Source organism: Talpa europaea, assembly GCF_964194135.1.
Source record: "Talpa europaea genome assembly, chromosome: 11".
NCBI lineage: Eukaryota > Metazoa > Chordata > Mammalia > Eulipotyphla > Talpidae > Talpa > Talpa europaea.
Genome location: NC_140078.1, coordinates 72,749,599 through 72,768,662, shown reverse-complemented (window position 1 = coordinate 72,768,662; position 19,064 = coordinate 72,749,599). Strand labels below are relative to the sequence as shown.

At 43.3% G+C, this 19,064-nt stretch overlaps 1 protein-coding gene across 1 annotated transcript; it reads right to left on the bottom strand.

Annotated features, from left to right (window-relative positions):
* Positions 1-231: 231 nt before the first annotated feature.
* On the bottom strand, positions 232-19,030 carry LOC311180110 (serine protease 46-like; the record flags this gene model as incomplete). The annotated part of the gene is made up of 5 exons (XM_084247772.1): positions 232-486; positions 12,980-13,143; positions 13,887-14,146; positions 14,312-14,489; positions 19,000-19,030. 5 exons carry the CDS (start codon positions 19,028-19,030, stop codon positions 232-234), a joined length of 888 nt encoding a protein of 295 aa, XP_084103898.1.
* Positions 19,031-19,064: the final 34 nt, after the last annotated feature.

Genomic DNA, 19,064 nt, shown 5'->3' with positions numbered 1-19,064 from the left:
ATGGTTAGGAAGGCCTCTTGGTCTGGGGGAGGTTCCAAAAGGCTCTGGCCGAAGTCAAGAAGAAAGATGATGACTTCAGTGATGCAGCGTTCAAAGGCATCTTCATTGAACTGAGAAAGCAGTGGCTCTGGGACCCTCCCCCAAGATCACTGTGCCCTGCTGGCCTGTGCTCCTCCTCCCAGTCTTCTCCTGAGGGCAGACAGCAGAGACCGACCACACTGGAAACACTGCTCACAAAAGCCACAGGGAGCCCAAGGAGACCAGCAGAATGTAGCCAGTGAGGAAGACTGGGCTCAGGAAGGCAGAGGTGGCCCTACTGGTGAACTTCATTTCCTTGACCTGCCTCTTGATCCACGGGGTGAAGTAGGAGGTGCTGGTGTAGATGCCTAGGAAGCGGCTTTTGGTGCAGCCAAAGCTCCAGCTCACCACCCCCATCTGAATCCAGGTCTTGTTCATTTGGCAGACAAGAGGGCTGCCAGAGTTATCCTGTGGAGGGGAAGAAGGAATGCATAAGGGAGGGAACAGGAAGGGCTCCCTGCAAGCCTTCCCGGCCAAATCCTTACCACAGCTGCCTTAGACCTGTGCTGTCCCCACCATGTGTCCTGCTCTGAGGACCCAGAAGTTGTACAGGGATGGGGTGGGAGGGAGGCCAAGCCCCGGACAACACTGGCCTCTGCTGACTCTCAGACCATAACTCTCAGGCCTCCTCTTCTGCTGCCCTTAAATCCCGGTGGACCTCCAAGCTGTTGCCCTTGACCCTCTTCAATCCTGCTTGCAGGGAGAGCTACTTGAAATGCACAGCAGACCCCACTTTTTGTGCAAAGCAGGTACATGTATAAGAATAATGTTTACAACAACAGACATTAAAGGGTAATCATTGTCATTCCTGCTAATGCCAGTTTCTTATGGTTTTCTAAAAATCTTTCTTTACCTTCTGTATTGTTAAAAGATTTTATAAATCAGTAAAACAGCTCACTCACACACAATCTCAACCTCTGATATGTATTTTTAAATATGGGGCCAATCAAGATTTACAGGACATAATCTAATGAAGAGACCGTAAGACACTTAACAGGAAAGGATCTACACCTAAGAACATACTCTATTAAAGCATATCTACTTATTGTTCACAGATGAGGCAACATAAAACTATGAAAAAAAAGTCCATTCTCAGAATTTGGCATTCTGTAGCACAGAATAGATTCAGCCTTGCCGAAAAGAGAACCAAATAGGTGAGATTGTTTGTGATTGTAATTAAATGCTTGGGTGATCCTCAGAGCCCAAAGCCCAAGGGAGAGTGGGCGACAGAGCCCAGAAGTCAGCTTTGCCCCAAAAGCATTTGCCAAATTCAGTGAAATGCAGCTTTGGTCTTCACAGCCCAAAACCCAGGGCTTGGCCACCAAGTGGGGCCTAAGAGGAAACCTGGAAAAAGCTACACTTCCAAAGAGGACCACACCTTCTGGTGAGAAAAAACTGCAAACAGGACCCCTCAGCGTCCGCTTGACTTGAGCCAGAGCTAACATGTGAAGTGGTCTTGGGGTGGTCATACACTCGGGTATCTGGCAGAAACAAATATGGACTTTGTCTGAGGGAACCCATTTTTGAGCCATGGCTCAGAAGGGCCCTACAGAAAACACCCTAGAAAACAAGTCCTCCCTCTTAATAAAATATCACCCTGCACACAGGGAAGAGACAGCATCAGCAAATGCCAGAGCACAGAAGCAGAGACTGTGGCTCGAGATTTGGGGACCAGCACAGGAAGCTTCGAGGTTTCTGGTAACATGTTATTTCATAGGCTGGGTGGTGGGGACATACATATTTTATATTTTTAATGCTCCATACATATTTTATATTCTTTTGTGTCAATTCAATAGAGTAAAAATAATTTAAAAATTATAAAATGTCCATTCTCCTTACATTCATCTCTAAAGTTCAAGCAATGTCAAATAAAACACCAGCGAGACTTTTCAGGACCTTGACAATCTGATTCTAAAGCTGATATGGAAGGATAGCCACGAATTCTGTGGCAGTTTCGAGAAAGAACAGACTGGTCAGGCTAGGGGCGAATCTGACCCACCAGAAGTTAAGAGAGAGCGAGGGATATTTCAGAGCTATAATTATAGAAAGAGTGGTAGTGGCGCAGAGAGAAAAACAGACCAGTGGCGCCGTGGAGAACCAAGGCCACGCCGCACGTGAGGAGACCTTCCTCAGTGTTGTGTCTGTGGGGAAGGAGGTCCCTGCAATAGATGGTGAAGGAAAGACAAAGAAAACGAAGGTGTACGCTGCTATCACAACACTCCGCAAGATAAATGTCAAGAGTTAAGAAGGTAAAAGCTAATTAAAAACATGTGGTGTTGGGACTTTATGACTTAGGATGAAGCAGCTGTTTTAAAATAATACTCAAGATCGACAAATCTGAAGGGGCTTACTTGTAGCAAAACTGAGGCTCTCTGTTCAATGAAGGACACAGAATCTCACTGAAGACAGATGAAGAATTTTGACAAGGCCTTTGCTGTCTAAAACCAACTAGAGGGCCTCCCTGGTGGCACAAGCAGTTAAGACACAACCTATGAAGAAGTCCGCAGCCACTGCAGCACGAGTTCAATCCCCAGCCAGCCAGGGAGCTGCCCACATGGCACGGCAGACCTCTCCTGTCTTGCCCGCTGCTCCCCTCAGCAGTGTACTTCGGGCAATCTGCCTGCTCTGTTCCCCATTCTGTCTCTGGTGAATCCTCTCACCCTCCACACCTCTGGTCTGTACCCCAGCTCTTGAATGCAAAAATAAATAAATCTTTAAAAAAATAATAAAATAAAACCAACTAGAGGTCAACACTTAGCACATCTAGGGGAATCCTGAAAATTAAGACAGAGAAAGACACTCGAGAGGCAGAACTCCCCAGTCCCCAGAAGCACAGGAGGAGGGAGATGGGTAGGCTTTGGTCAGGTTTAAAGCAAATCAATTTTTAAATCGAACCTTATAGTAAGACAGGCATGTAATAACTGAAAGCAACTAAAAATTATGGATGCTGCCCAAAATGATGTTTGGAGGAGGTAGAAAAACTTGATATAAGGTATGTGGGAGCAATGACCTGAAGGAATAAAATCAATGTGGATTCTCTAACAAATTGAGACTCCTCAATAAACAAATACAGGAGGGGATGTGTAGCATCGTCTTTATGCAAATTAAATGATCATATAGCAACAATACATCATCTTTAATGATGTCTATTAAACAGATTAGGGTAGGAGCCTTTTTGGGGGAAGATGATGGAGAGAAGTTAAGGCAGTGATAATCAAGCTAGTGATGACAGAGTGAGGACTCTTACCTGAGAAATATGATTAACTAGATCCCAGAGAAAAAAAGGAGAGAGAGATCATATACATGGGCATTCTCATACCACAGTGAAATAAAACCAGAATCCAATAACAAAGTGTGAAACAATCCATCAATGGGGGGAAAAATTAACTTTCAAAAATGCTAAAGTAAAAACAATTATCTATGATTAGAGTGCAGAAAAAATAAGTATCCCTGATCATACCCTTTTAATATTAAAGAAGATAAAATGAAAATAAATTTTTGTTATCGTCATTAATTATTTATTACTGCATATTCAGCTCAGGACACTGGAGAAGGAATTAATAAAGACAAAAAGGGGAAAATTCATGCATTAGAAAGCAGAAAATCACAGACTTGAAAAAAGAAGTCCACAGTTCGTTCTTTAAAAAACAACAAAAATAGATAAGCACCTTGTCCTACCAAGAAAAACAGAAGAAAAGGAAAATGCAAAGATTTAATGGTATAAGTAGAAAAAGGACTAAGAACCACATGCAAGGAAAATATACTTTCTCAGAATCTGAAGAATGTTTATAACTTCCTTTTTGTGGATTTATATTCTGGATGAAATGACTAATTTCGAAGAAAATGCAAACCATCTAAGCCCAACAACCGAGGGAAATAAAACTTAAAATATTGCCCAAGATCAACCCCTTAAAGGAAAACAGGCCTAGCTAGTTTCACAGGCAACTTCTACCTAACGTTTAAGGAACAGATAAGTTACCTTACTCCGAATGAATGTTCCAGAACGTGGACCAATATTTTTCAAGTGAAATACAGTCTTTATTCTATAATCTGCTGCTGGTCTAGACAAGCATGTGATCTATGGAGCACAATCCACACCACCTCTGTGTTTGTTGTTTTCTGCCTGCAGTGTGCCCCTTTCCTGGGCAGTGTACCCATCCTGGGTAGAGTCCAAGACCCAGCACAGGGCGTCTGTTGGACAAATGCATAAATTAAACATGTTCTAAAAAAAGACAGTAAAAATCTGAAGCCAACAGATGAGTGAAACAAAAGCACACCATGACCAGGAAGGGATGGTCCTGGCACGCGGGAGAGATGGAACTGACTCTGCACAGAGTCAGGGCACAGGGAATCTTAGAAGCTGAAGAAGACATGTCTTATGACACTCGTTCCTGAAATGCCACAGTGATACAGAAAGGAATGGCTCTTCCCGACATGACATGTTTCATGATGAGGTAGAAGTACTTCCATGAAGCTCAGCCCAAAAAAATCCACTGAAAAAGTGAAAATGAAAGAAGGTTCTGGTCGTGCTAAGGTAGAAGCTACAAGTCCACTGGTTTTGGTTTTTGTTTTTTAAAGATTTATTTATTTATTTATTTATTTAATTTATTTATTTATTTACACAAGCACTGGGTACAGTCAGAAGCGCGGGAGGGTGAGAGAATTCACCAGAGCCAGAGGGGAGAGCAGAGCAGGCAGACTGACGAAGTACACTGCTGAGGGGAGCAGCGGGCGGCAGGAGAGGTCTGCGCGCCATGTGGGACCCTCGCCGGCGGCCAGGGATCGAACCGTTGCTGCAAGAGGCTGCGAGCAGCTTCGCAGCCCAGCGCTCAACCGCTGCACCATCAGGGAGGCCCAAGTCCACTGTTTTTAATTCAAGTTTAAATATGTGGAAAATATAAGGTGACTGGCAGTAGAAGGAAACAGATATGACAACTTCTAAACTACTACAGAGGAAAAGTGGTGGGGCAAGAAATCAAACCAAAATGTAAGGCGGGGGAACAAAAAGAAACATTCTTCTTGGTAAATGGATTAAAGGACAGGCTCGCAGATGTGTTGGGGGAAAAAATAGCTTCCAGCTTAATGGTGTCTAGAAGAAACACACCTAAAACAAAATGACACAGTGTCTGCTGGAAGACAGAGTAGTTGTTTTGGAATCTAGCTCCAGACACTGCGAAAGACGGAGAGAGAAGTAAGAGGCATACATGTTGAAAAGATGAAGGCAAATTTATCATTCCTAAAATTAAGTGAATCAACTAGATCCAGGAAAGTTGCTTATTGCAAAGTAAATACACACCAAAAACCAATAAAAAATACTAACACAAAATATAATGAAAGGGGCCTCTCCTGGTGGCCAGGCGGTTGAATGCCTCTCTGTGAAGCTGTCAGCGGCCTCTGCAGTGCCGGTTCAATCCCTGCCAGCCAGAGAGGGTCCCACATGGTGAACAGACCTCTCCTGTTGTGCCCGCTGCTCCCCTCAGCAGTGTATTCAGTCAATCTTCCTGTTCTGTTACCCGCTCTGTCTCTGGTGAATCCTCTCACCCTCCCGCACATCTGACCTATACCCTGGTTCTTGTATAAATGAATAATAAATCTTTTTTAAAAATACAATGAAAGAAAACATACTGCTTACAGTAATGACATAAAGCACTGAGGAATAAAATTAAACAGCAGCTTATACCAATTATGTGGAAAAAATGTCTGCTCTGGGGACCTAAAGAAATAGAGCAAAATAGTCTATTTCCCCCAAATTAATCTATCAATTTCCACCAAAATTCCCACATAGTTTTGTTTTTGGCATTATACTAAAATTGTTTGATTAGAATGAACATGGGAGACCAGCCAGGTAAATTATTTAAAAGTAACTGAATAAGGAAGAGAACCTGCCTTACCACATATAAAAAAAATTTACAAAACTACAATAATTTCAACAGAGTGGTGATGGCACAGGAATGAGACAGCAAGTGACAGAAACAAACCAGAATAAGATGGGAATGCAGAAAATAAAAAAGAGGACATTTCTAATTCACTGCCAAAAAAAGCATAAGTATTCAATAAAAGAATTTTTATATAACTGGTTACATTTGGAGAAAAATATTTGGAAAAAATTAAATTTGATTCCCTTTCTCAACCTTACAAATGAATCAAAATTAAAGCATTTGAAGAAAACAATTAACAACATGTATGAGTAAATAATTTTATAATTTGGGGGTAGGGAAGGTACTTCTAAGCACTGCACAAAAACTACAAGCACAAGGGAAATAATGATAAATGTGAACACATCAAATTTTTAAATAACTGGGGGGAAAAACCCATACCAAGGAAAGGTAAATGATGGACAAGCAGGTAAAATATTGTAAAGCTGTTTACAAAGGGTTAGAACTTCAGTTCCCAAAGTTTTGGGGGTGACTTTTACTTTGAGATAATTGCAGACTTACAGACAAGTTAAAAGTGTTGTGATTTTGGGGCCTCCCTAGTGGCTCAAGGAGTTAAGCACCGCACTATGAAGCAGTCCACAGCCTCTGCAGCACGAGTTCGATCCCCAGCCAGGGAGCTACCCATATGGCGCAGCAGACCTCTCCTGACTGGCCCGCTGCTCCCCTCAGCAGGGTATTTCAGTCATTATGCCTGTTCTGTTCCCCACTCTGTCTCTAGTGAATCCTCTCACCCCCACATCTCTGGCCTGTACCCCAGCTCTTGTATGTATAAATAAATAAATCTATAAAAAAAAAGTGTTGTAATTTTACCCAGATCCACCAATTATTAATATTTTACCATATTTGTTTTATATTCTCTCCATCAATATGTATGTGTACAGTTGACCTTTGAACAACAGTTTGAACTGTGCATGTGAATTTTTTTCTATCAGAGGGCTCTGTACATACAAGATTCAACCAATCCCAGATGTTGAAAAGATGAAGGCAAATTTATCATTCCTAAAATCAAGAGAATCAACTAGATCCAGGGAATTTGCTTATTACAAAGTAAATACATACCAAAAACCAATAAAAAGTACATACCGGAATCCACATAGGAGCCCACGGAGATGGAGGGCTAACTATATGGGATTTGAGCATCCTTAAATTTTGGTACCTTTGGGGGAAAGGGGATAGGAGGGTCCTGAAACCAATCTCCTGAAGTTCCCAGGAGATAACAGTAGTTACTTTTGTAGGCATCAAAACTTATACACACATTTTTGACTGTGTGTGGAGTCTTCACCCCAACTTCCATGTTGTTCAACAATTAAGTGTGTCCGTGTGTGTGTGTGTGTGTGTGTGTGTGTGTGCGCGCGTATAGTCCCCCTTAACCTTGGTTCCTTGTTTTCCATGGTTTCAGTTACCTGAGGTCAACTAAGGTCCCAAATCATTATGTATAATAAGATATTTTGAGGAGAGACCACATCACATAATTGTTATTTTGGTATATATGTTGTTACAATTGTTCTATTTTATTAGTAGTTTTTGTTGTAAATCTTACTGTGCCTAATTTATAAATCAATCTGTATCATAGGTTCATATGTATAGGGGAAAACAGAACATACAGGTCTTGGCCCTATACATGATTTCAGATATCCACTGGGAGTCTTGGAATAGATCCCTCAGGGATAAGAGGAGTTTCTGTACTATAATGAACCACTTGAAATTAAATTTAAAAACACACTATGCTCTTTTACTACTAATTACTATAGCATATAATATTCCAATTTTTTAGAAATCAATAGAAACAAGTCCTTTTAATAGAAAAATATGGGCAAAGGAGAGGGAAAAGTATAAATGGTACATTGAACTACTATTTGAACTTCCCTTGTCCCTTCAAAATTTATTTAAAAGGTGAGTTCTTTCCCTGAGACTACATATAAACTTGGACAAAACCAGAATGTTTTGCTCACTGTGATTAATGTAATCATAATCACTACAATTACACTGTCACATAAACATCTCAGTTCAGAAATCAGAATATCTATTTCCATGCAGTAATCACAAGGCTAAATTTCATTTAAAAAAAAAAATATCCCCACTGCCATCTAGGGGTTTGGCACTGGAGGCCCGGGAAGGAGGAAGCCAGGTCTGTTCTCTCCCCACCCCTCCCTTTAGTTCCCCACTCCTACCCCATCCTGCTATGGCTTTATGCTGAGTCTGCAAGGTTAAAGCAGGAGAGCGAGGAGGCAGGAATGCTGGCTTATCTCACCGGCACTTCCTGCTATCTAGGCCTGGGGAAGATTTACTGCAGTCTCTCCCCTGGAGAGGCACGCATCCTGCTAAAATTCCTTCTGGGAGACTCGAGGATACCCTCAGTCCATCCTGTTAGAAGGGCTGGGTGAGAGCACAGGAGAATCTCTCCGGAGAAATCTTCCTCACAAAATTACCTCCTGCTCCACCCTCCTTACCCTTCAGTACCAAGTGTAGTAGATTATCAGTCACACAATTCTCTTTGAATTCTGGTACCAAGTGTGAAAGGTCCTTGCAGGGGGCCGGAATGCAGGAGCCAACCAGGAAGCCCCCCTGGGGGCAGGAATGCGGATACCTGCCTGGAGGATTCAGGCGGTGCGCCTCCCCCCTCCCCCCCACGAGTCTCTTCTCAGACAAAGAACCCCCTACCTGCCCCACGAACCTTTTCGCGCCCTACAAACTTTTCCCGCTGAACGAGCCCACCTGACCTCGCCTCACCCTATAAAATTCTGCTTCCCCCTAACAACGTGCGTGACTCCACTGACCCCCACCTTGGGTCTGTGAGGTCCGCCCGGGAGCAATAAACTTTCCCTTCCCCCAAGGAAGCTTGGCCTGGCTGTTCTTTACCGCGCCGAACCTTTCAAAGTGTATTCTGATGACTTCCTTGAAACTTCCTATTAAATATTCCATTACACAAGTAAGTTATAAAATAGCTCAATTTCATGAAACCAAAACAAAAATTAAAGCTTTAGTGTGTCAAAAGTTAGAACAAAAAATAACACCTAATGCTGCTGATGTGGAAAATAAGACCCTCGTCTACTGTTGGTATTAACACAAATGGGACCACATCTTTGAGGATGCTAATTTATTGATATCCATTAAAATTCTAAATAGGCATACAACGATCTTGTAATTATTCTTCTAAAAATGCAATCTAGAGAAATACCTGAACAAATGTGAAAAGATATATGAAAATGGTAAGAAAATACTGAAATGAGCTAAAATCGCTATCAATTGGAGAATGGTTAGATAAATTATGACATAGTCATATGAAAGAATCATTATCCAGCAGTTAAAGGGAATGGAATAAATTTATATTCACAAAGAAAGCATCCCAAATATATTTCAAGTGAAAATTTAAAAGATGGATAAAATTATAATTTTTTGTTAAAAGTCAAAACCAGAAAAAAACCTAAAATGGTTTAAATATGTATAGAAAGAAATGTTAGTGGTATAAATGAGACAACTTAGAGTGGAAGCTTCTAGGTAGTTTGATTATAGGAAAGTCTCATTTTCTAATTTTTTCATGTATGTATTACTTTTTTTATAAGAAAATGTGTACATTTACTTTCAGATCACAAAACATAGTATTTTAAAATAAGATAACAATGGAACCACAACAGTCTAAATTTAAGAGATGAATCCAAAACTTAACTAAAAGATGATTTCATGGCTTTAAATAGTTCAAACACAAACCTGGAAAGAGTAAATCTTTTTTTTTTTCAAGAAGACTGAAAATTAAAACCAAATCACTCTGAAGGAAAGCAGAAGAAAGACGACTAGAAACAGAAAATAATGAAATAAACATTTAAAAAATTAACTACATTATAGGCCATCAAACATGTCTCAACATATACCATACAACTAGTGTTACTGTAGAACTAAGTTTGTGACTAACGGGAAACTGAGTTAGAAATCAATAATGAAAACAAACATGTATTTGGAAATGTGAAAAAAAAATCTAAATAATGGTAAATATGAAATAAAAATGAGATTATGTAAATATTTAAAACTAGACTGATAAAAATGATACATATCAAAATGTGTGGCACTAAGCTAAAGCAATATTTAGAGAGAAATGTGTAGCCTTAAATACTTGTATCAGCACGGGGCCTCCCTGGTGGCGCAGGAGATTGAGCGCAGCATTGTGAAGCTGTCCACAGCCTCTGCAGTGCCAGTTCGATCCCAGCCGGCTGGCGAGAAGCAGACCTCTCCTGTCTCACCTGCTGCTCCCCTCAGCAGTGTATTTCAGTCAGTCTGCCTGTTCTGTTCCCCACTCTGTCTCTGGTGAATACTCTCATCCTCCCACGCACCCCAGGAGGATGTACCCCGGTTCTTTTTTTTTTAAGATTTATTTATTTATTTATTTTATTATTTAATACAAGCATTGGGTACAGTCAGAAGTACAGGAGGGTGAGAGAATTCACCAGGGCCAGAGTGGGGCGCAGAGCAGGCAGAAGTATCGAAACACACTGCTGAGGGGAGCAGCGGGCGGCAGGAGAGGTCTGCGCGCCTGTATCCCGGTTCTTGCATAAATAAATCATAGAAAAAAAAAAACCCTTGTATAAAAAAAAAAAAACTTGTATCAGCAAAGAAAAAAAAGACAAAAAATAAAGTATTAGGTATTCAACTCAAGAAGTTAGCCCCTAAATTTGATTTATGAGAGTCTGGCAATATGGTGGCAGAGTGACAATGGTGGGCTCACCCCCTCCATATAATCACAACTAGATGACAGCAGAACAAAGTCAATAACCCCGACAGAAAAACAGGGAGCTACTGCACACAGCAGGAACAACCGTCATTGAAAGGGGTTGCAAAGCATTTGAGAAGATTCAGGCCCATTTATGACAAAAACTCTAAACTAAACGGGGATACCTACCTCAGGGCCTCCCTGCGGCGCACTGTGAAGCTGTCCGCAGTCTCTGCTGTGCGGGTTCAATCCTGGCCTGCCGGGGAGAAACCCACATGGTGCAGCAGACCTCTCCTGTCTCACCCACTGCACCCCTCAGCAGTGTATTTCGTCAGTCTGCCTGTTCTGTTCCCCGCTCTGTCTCTGGTGGAACCTCGCACCCCCCGCATCTCTGGCCTGTAACCCAGCTCTTGTATGCATAAATAAATAAATCTTTAAAAAAAAATCAAAAACTCCATTTATAATTGCCTCAAAGAGAATTAACCTAACTAAGGACCTATATCATGAGAACTATAAGACATTATTAAAGGACCTAGTGACATAAGGAGATGAAAGGGCACCCCATGCTTATGGAGGGGGAGAATCAATATAAACAAAATGACTCTCCTGCCTAAAATTATGTACACGTTTAACACAATCCCCATCAAGACACCAGCAATATTTTTCAAAGAAATTGGCCAAAATATATTGAAATTTCTATAAACCACAAATGACCTTGAATAGCAAAAGCAATCCTGACAATAAAAGAGAGAAACAAAGGCATCATGTTACCTGACTTCAAACTTTACCATAAAAACAACATGGTAATGGCACAAAAATAGCTATATGAATCAATGGAACCAAATCAAATGCCCAGAAATAAATCCACATACATATCCGTTCCTAAACTATGATAAAGCCACAACCACCATACAACAGGGAAGGAACAGTCTCTTTATAATGAATAGTGTCAGGAAAACTGGAAGACCACACATAAGAGAATGGAGTTGAATCACTTTCCAGCTCTATAAACAAAAACAAATTCCAAATGGATTAAAGATTTAGACATAAGACCTGCAACAATAAAATATATAGAAGAAAATATTGGTAATATGTTCCAACAAAGATTTTTTTAAAAGATGTATTTATTTATACAAGAACCGGGGTATAGGCCAGATGCACAGGAGGGTGAGAGGATTCACCAGAGACAGAGCCGGGCTGTGAAGCTGCCCACACAGCCTCTGTAGCACTGGTTGGGTTTAAAAAAAAAAAAAAATCACAAGGTAGTGCTATTTCTGTTTCTCAAGCATCAGAATGGCAAACATTTTATAGTATGACAGTATCAAAGCTGGCAAAGACATGGAGCAACAGAATTCTCAAACACTACCTTAAGAATATAGGTTAAGGGGCCTCCCCGGTGGCGCTGCGGTTGAGCGCTGGGTTGCGAAGCTGCCCGCAGCCTCTGCAGCACCGGTTCGATCCCCGGCTGCTCCCCGGCCGCCAGAGGAGGGTCCCGCATGGCGCGCAGACCTCTCCTGCCGCCCGCTGCTCCCCTCAGCAGTGTACTTCGGTCCCTCTGCCTGCTCTGCTCCCCGCTCTGGCTCTGGTGAATTCTCTCACCCTCCCGCGCTTCTGACTGTACCCAGTGCATGTACAAACAACAACAACAACAACAACAACAAAAAAAAGAATATAGGTTAAAAGAACAACTTTGGGAAACAATTTGGCAAGTACTATTAAAGATGAAGGTATGTACAAGCCTAGGAGCCTCAAGTGCCTAGCAGAATATACCCTGTCTAGAAATTCTGGAATGTGTAAACAGGGAAATGTGTGTAAGAATACTAGTAACAGCAGAGTATGTGATAAGAGAAAACTGGAAACTACCTCAATATTTACAAGCAAGAAGAGGGGTTAATCAGGTCGTATTCACAAAAAGACTATTGTAGATAGAGCTGTTAATGAATTACAGCTACATAATCAATATGGAAAAAATCTCAAAAACAAGGTTGAATAGAAGATGGGAGAGTCAGAAACATGCTTATAAAATGCTGTCATTTACGCAAAACTGGGTGCACCAGCAACCGACTCAGATCTGGGCATGTGACTAATGTTCAGAAGTATTCAAATGACCCGAAAGTATTGCCAGACTTACCGTCACTGTGGACAGAAACAAAATTTTACAGACTGGGAAACAGAAGGGCAGGGAAAGGCAAGTTTCCCAAGCTTTCCCGGTGCCATTCGAAAGGCACCAAAAGGCCCTCTGTCCTGTCCACATACTCCGTACCTGACATGAATCCAGGCCCCAGTAAGCAGTGGCGCACAGTACGTCCTGCCCGATGAACTTCTTTTGGTCCTTTAAGAAGAGGAACTGGTACTTTTTATTGCAGACTTCATTGTTTACAATCTTGACAGCCATCTCCTGAAGGCTTTGGGGGGCCTTTGTGGTGTCTGGAAAGAGACCAATCCTGCCTCGTCATCCCTGCAGTTCTTCGGCACGTCCCATCTTGGAGTTGTCTACATTAGCTAATATGGGAGGTAGGGCCCCTTCCCGAGGTGGTCACTTGTAAAGGTTCAGCCCACAGGCTGCCTTTTGAAATAGCCCAAGAGCATTCAAAAGACTAAGCAGAAGTCTCCCCAGGAGCTGAAAGAGGACAAGGAAGATCACCCTAATAACTTGGGTCCATAAACTTGAAGGTCGTTGAGGCAAGTGGCAAGACCCTGAAATGGGCCACCCCCCCCCTGGAAGGCAAGTCCCCACAAGGCTCTTAGATTCTAGAACCCCAGGGTGGCCCCCAAGGTGTCAAATCTCCAGGAATCATTGGGGTCTCAAAGTTACAAGTGTCTATGATAAATGCCCAGTGCCTCAGTATCTCCTGAGATACTTGTGCCACCAGCAGATAGAGAGCCTCATTAATAGCCAAGGATTAATTTCCTGCCATGCTGCACTGCAAGGGCTTGGCATTAGATTGAGCTTAACTTTGGGAACTGAGGTCCTTGCATGGCCCATGTCTTTTATACTAGGGCATTGTGTACATCTTGCTGTCAATGGCAGCCAAGACTTGTGCAGCACATGGAAGGGCATGTGGGTTGACAGAGGGAGGGAATGAGTGAAGGAACAAATGAATGAGCCGCTGGGGGCATTGTATTCAGAAGACACAGGTGTCTGGGGACCTCTGCCTGCTTTCACTCACCTCTAGTATTTACATGTCCCCACCCAATTACCCAGCACATGGTTCCAATAGATGGCTTGAGTTTCTGGTTGGGTAGGCAGACAGGCTGGATAAGAGGGGACCAGGAGATGTCGTCTTTGAGCTTCAAGAGGGCGATGTCCTGGGATATGACGTTGCTGAAGTCCTCATGAATCACGATGCGACTAAGCTGGAGCTGAGTGACATTTTCTGATAGGTTTTCGATCCCCGCATTTACAGAATACATTCGGGGGTCCTTGGATCTGCAGGACCATGGGTAGGAGGCACATCACCAACAATGAGACCATAATGGTTGGAGAGACACGGACTGACCATAGGATCATTCAGCCAGGCCCCTGGTCCCAGATCCCAGGATGTCCCAAGCCAGAAAGGAAAGTACCTGGAGCTCATGAGCCATCCCCACTGACCTCTGTAAACAGTGCGCAGCCGTGAGGACCCACTGCAGGTGGATGAGGGTGCCGCTGCAAATGTACACGCCCATGAATAGGATGCTCACCTGCCATGGCCACTTGCCTACCTCCTCCAGCTTCCCCTTAACCATCTTGCAGGCCAGGTTGGTCTGACCGCAGCCCCTGAACCAGGTCTCTAAGGAAAGAAGTAGAATGGGGCTGTCAGTCCCATGCACATGCTCAGGTAGCAAAGTGCAGGCTTTGGAGCCTGCACACAGCAGACCGCTGAAGCAGAGAAAGCCATCTTCCAGCCATCACAAGAGCAGCTGCCATGCACATGTGAGGAGGGGCTTTTCCCACTGCCCGAAAAAGGCAATCAGAGACACAAAGCCTGCGGGAGCCTCCTACTCTGCTCCCCAGGAAGGGGAGTCTCACAATGAGGAGAAAGAAGAAAGTCCCTGAGTTAGGAGACACATCCCTGCTCACAGATGCCATGCCAACATGTCTTCTGTCAAGCAGAAGAATGGGCAGTCGGCAGGTGACCCGAGCCAGGGCTGCCACCACAAGATTACATGTGATCGGTTAGGGTGGGACCCCAGAGATCTTCTGAAGCCCCAAACTTTTCACCCATAAGGAGTCTATTGAAACTGGTGTTGAAGCCTTGCTCCAGTGTGGTTTGGTTTCCTATTGTGAATGGGGCTATTGGTGGAGCCCACCTCTCAGATGGCGTCCGAGCAGTGCCTTATGTAGACTAAGTGATCACTCACACATCACACCATCCTCATCACAAGTCCTGGTTCTCCTAGATTATGCCTCCCAAACAAACTTATCTGTTCCATGGGTGTTGGTTTGTTCCCCAGTTTTCTAATGAGTTTACTCCCTCATGGTCACCCAGCAAAGTTAAACTGCCTGCACGCCATCTGGGTCCTCAGGTTTGGTGCACCATTAAGTCAGATACAGATGTGCCCATCAGGATATGGAGAAATGGAGATTCTTCAGACATGCCAGCTGACACCACACAAACAAACCCCTTCTGCCTTTCCCCATGTCCCTGAAGGCCTACCATCAACATAGAAAACATCTGTAAGCCTGGCAGAAGCAAATGGAGGGCCCTGTAGATCTCCTGACCCACATGCCATGGCAAACAGGTGCCCAGCCCTCAATGGTTCTCATAATAGAAGGTGGGGGTGGGGCAGGGCATCACTGCTATTCGAGAATTCTAGAACATGAGATTTGCTTATTCAGGGTAACAGAGGAGTGAGTCTCTGACCTAGGGTTGGGGTTTCACCCAGCTGGGACACCAACGGGAGCCTGGGAATGAGACAGTGTGGTCATGGAGATGCCCCACTAGGGCCACACTGTGGTGCTGCCACCAGGCTCCCCCCTGTAATGGAGCTCCTGGTGCCTGAAGCTGTGACAACACCTGGGATCTGGCCTGTGACAGTGCCTCCCGGGTGCCACTTTTGGCCTTGATGGTGCCCCCCCCATGCCCAACTCTGAGTCTGTGAGTGCCAGGTATATGGCCTGTGACAGTGCTGGGTGCCAGGCTTGTGAGGCTCCCCTCGTACAAGCTCCTTTATGAAGCCCTCGTGATTGACCCCCCCAAGAGGGGGTTGGCTACTTGCTCCCCCAAGTGATTAAGCTGGTACAATAAGATAACAGTGAGGAGCAGCCTCCCAGCCAGTGGGTGGCACTCATCACCAACTTGATGGTAGAAGGTGGAGCTTTCCAGATTCCACCCCCTGATGGCCTGAACAGGGGGTGATGGGAAATAGGAGCCGAGTTGGGATTTCAGCCCTTAAGCCTCTGGTGTATGGTAGGTGGAGAAGCTGCCTGCTTGCCACGTGCAGCTTTGGCTTGGACCTGGTCTCTTCTCAGAAGACACTGCCTGTGGTAGGAGACAGCAACTTAACCACTGGTGAGACACCACCAACCAGTCATCACTTTTCCCCTAGGTTTGCCCGTTTCAGAACTAGCATTTTCCTTTTTCACACAGGTTCTGAATTTTCAAGAGACCACCTGTTCTGGTCTGAGGAGGCAGCTTCCTGAGAAGCAGCAGCTTGCCTGGGTCTTCGTGAATCATCAGAATAAATGACATCTTGGGAACTCTCCCCACCACTCCACGCAGACTCCTCTGCAAGGCTGCAGGCTTCTCCATGAGGTTGGCTCACTCCTGCCCCACCCCACTGCCAGGGTTGTGGAGAGCATGGGGTAGTGAGGAGCACACACTGCTGGAACTGAGTGGACAGGGGCCCCCAATGTGAAAACTGGAATCATGTGGTAAAGCAGACAATGTGCCTGCAGTTCCACTCCTGTTGGTGTGCACAGCAGCAAACAAGGGATTGTATTCAGGTGCACTGCTGGGCAGAGCCCCAGGGTGAAACCACCCAACTGCCGTCAAGGTGGGGCGAAGGCACAGGACTCAACGAGGAGACACAGTGAATCTCAAAGACATTCTGTTGAGCAAAAGTCAGACAAAAAAAGGTACATCCTGTTTGAAATTCAAAAACAAGCCAAACAAACTATTTTTAGGGCTACATGGCAGAAAATCAAGGAAATGCTCACCCCTACCATCAGATTTCATCAGCGGGAAAGAGAGAGGAGAAAGAAAATCCAGAGAAGAAAAGCCCTGTCTATTCTTCTGCCTTTGCGGAAAATAATACCTTACAGGAACAATCAATCAATAAAACAAAATAAACATCATCAACAAACAGAATAAAATTCTTTATCACCGCCACTGTGAATACAGCAAAGTGACATGAAGCAGTTGAAAGTAAAAGGACAGGCAAAAATATATTAAGTATATGCGCGCAAAAATAGAAATGGAAATGTTAATTTCTGAAAATGTGATTTGGGACAAAAAAAGAAAAAATTGTGTTGAAAAATAAAAATTACAATGAATATGGAACTCATAAAGTTCTGTTCACTGATAAAATAACATCAAACATAAAGCAAAATCAGCAGTATGTGAGAAATTGAAAAAAACTTCACTTGTAGTGAAAGGGTCTTCTCCAACTCTGTCTTTGAGGGGTGGAGTATCTATAAAAACCACACACTAGACTACTAATAAAACTACAATATCTTTCCTAAAAACTGAAATAGTTCGGATAACATTTTTTACCATGATGTAATGAGAAAAGGATTTAATAACAAAAGAGTAAGTAAAATAAACCAAATGATTTGAAAACACTACACATACACTTTGTTGATGTATTTTGAGGAAAGAAAAACATTCCGCAAACAATTTAGAAAATACCAATCATTAGAACAATGCATTGAAAAAAACTTGTGTGTATTCAAGGCAGATCTGTAACCTTAAAAGTATGTATTAAAGGGCCTCCCCGGTGGCGTAGCGGTTGAGCGCTGGGCTGCGAAGCTGCCCGCAGCCTCTGCAGCGCCGGTTCGATTCCCCGCTGCCGGCAAGGGTCCCATATGGCCCACAGACCTCTCCTGCCGCCCGCTGCTCCCCTCAGCAGTGTACTTCGGTCCTTCTGCCCGTTCTGTTCCCCGCTCTGGGTCTGGTGAATTCTCTCACCCTCCCGCACTTCTGACTGTACCCAGTGCTTGTATAAATAAATAAATATATAAATCTTAAAAAAAAAAAAGTACGTATTAAAGAGTAAAGAATGCAAATAATGAATTAAATGTTCAAATTAACAAAATATAAAAGATTCAAAATAAACTCAAGGAAAATCTATAGGAAATAAGCTAAAATTTTATAAAATCACAATTTTAAAACCTTTGTATTTAAAATTCTTCAATTTGTTTCCTTGACTGTCCTCCCTCAGCCCATCCTAGGGGGACCCTAGGAAAATGCCGAGAGTGCATCCTCCCTGCACCCCCCACCCCCAGCCTCAAGCTGCAATGCTGGGAATTCAGAAACTGTCTGAAGTGGTTCCAGGTAAATAATATATGTTACGTCCAGGCAGCACACATGCAGTGATGTGAAATGATGAATAGGTTTAGGTGCTGATAGAGACAGGTTTTCAAGGCATATAATTTTTTTACTGTATGTTATTAATAATATATATGAGACCCTCTTTATTTTTTTAAATCCAAGATATTTTATTTAAGGATATTAATGATTACTTCTGGGGAGAGGCTGGATATAATTTTGACTTAGTTTAGTAGATCACAAGAATATATTCAGATATTGATGTAATTAGACAAAATGTTTTAAGACAAAATATGTAAAAGATGAACTTGTAATACTTTTGTAATCAAGTTTTTCTTTTTTAATGCCATTTAAAAAAATAGAAAGCTGACTGGAGCACACTATGTGGGTTCTTGCCACTACCAGTTTACACAGCATGTTTCAACTGCCCCCTCACTGCATTTACAGAGTACAGATTCCTCATCTACTTTAAAATGAGGAAAGCGAGGTGGCAGGTGCCCAGGCCTTTCCCTATGTGCCAGCAGTAGCGATCAGGCAAAAAGCATCAGCCCCCAGTCTAGGGGGGCCTCCCAGCAAAATTAATTCCAGGAGGCCTTCCCCTTCCTTCCACCCAATACCCATAATCACCCAGAAATGAACAGAATCAGCTCACATTTGCACAAATTTAATCTCTGCTATTCTGGTCCCCAATTCCAGAATCCTAGACCATACTTTCCTCCTCATGTCCATCCAAATCCAGGCAGCCAGCACATTCCTCCCCACTGGAGAACCAAAACAGGCCCCAGTCTCCCAGGAGTCACTCTTTCCCCACCTTGACTCTTGTTGAACACAGACACATGCATGACCGTGGTCTAACCTTGATCTGGCGCCATTCAG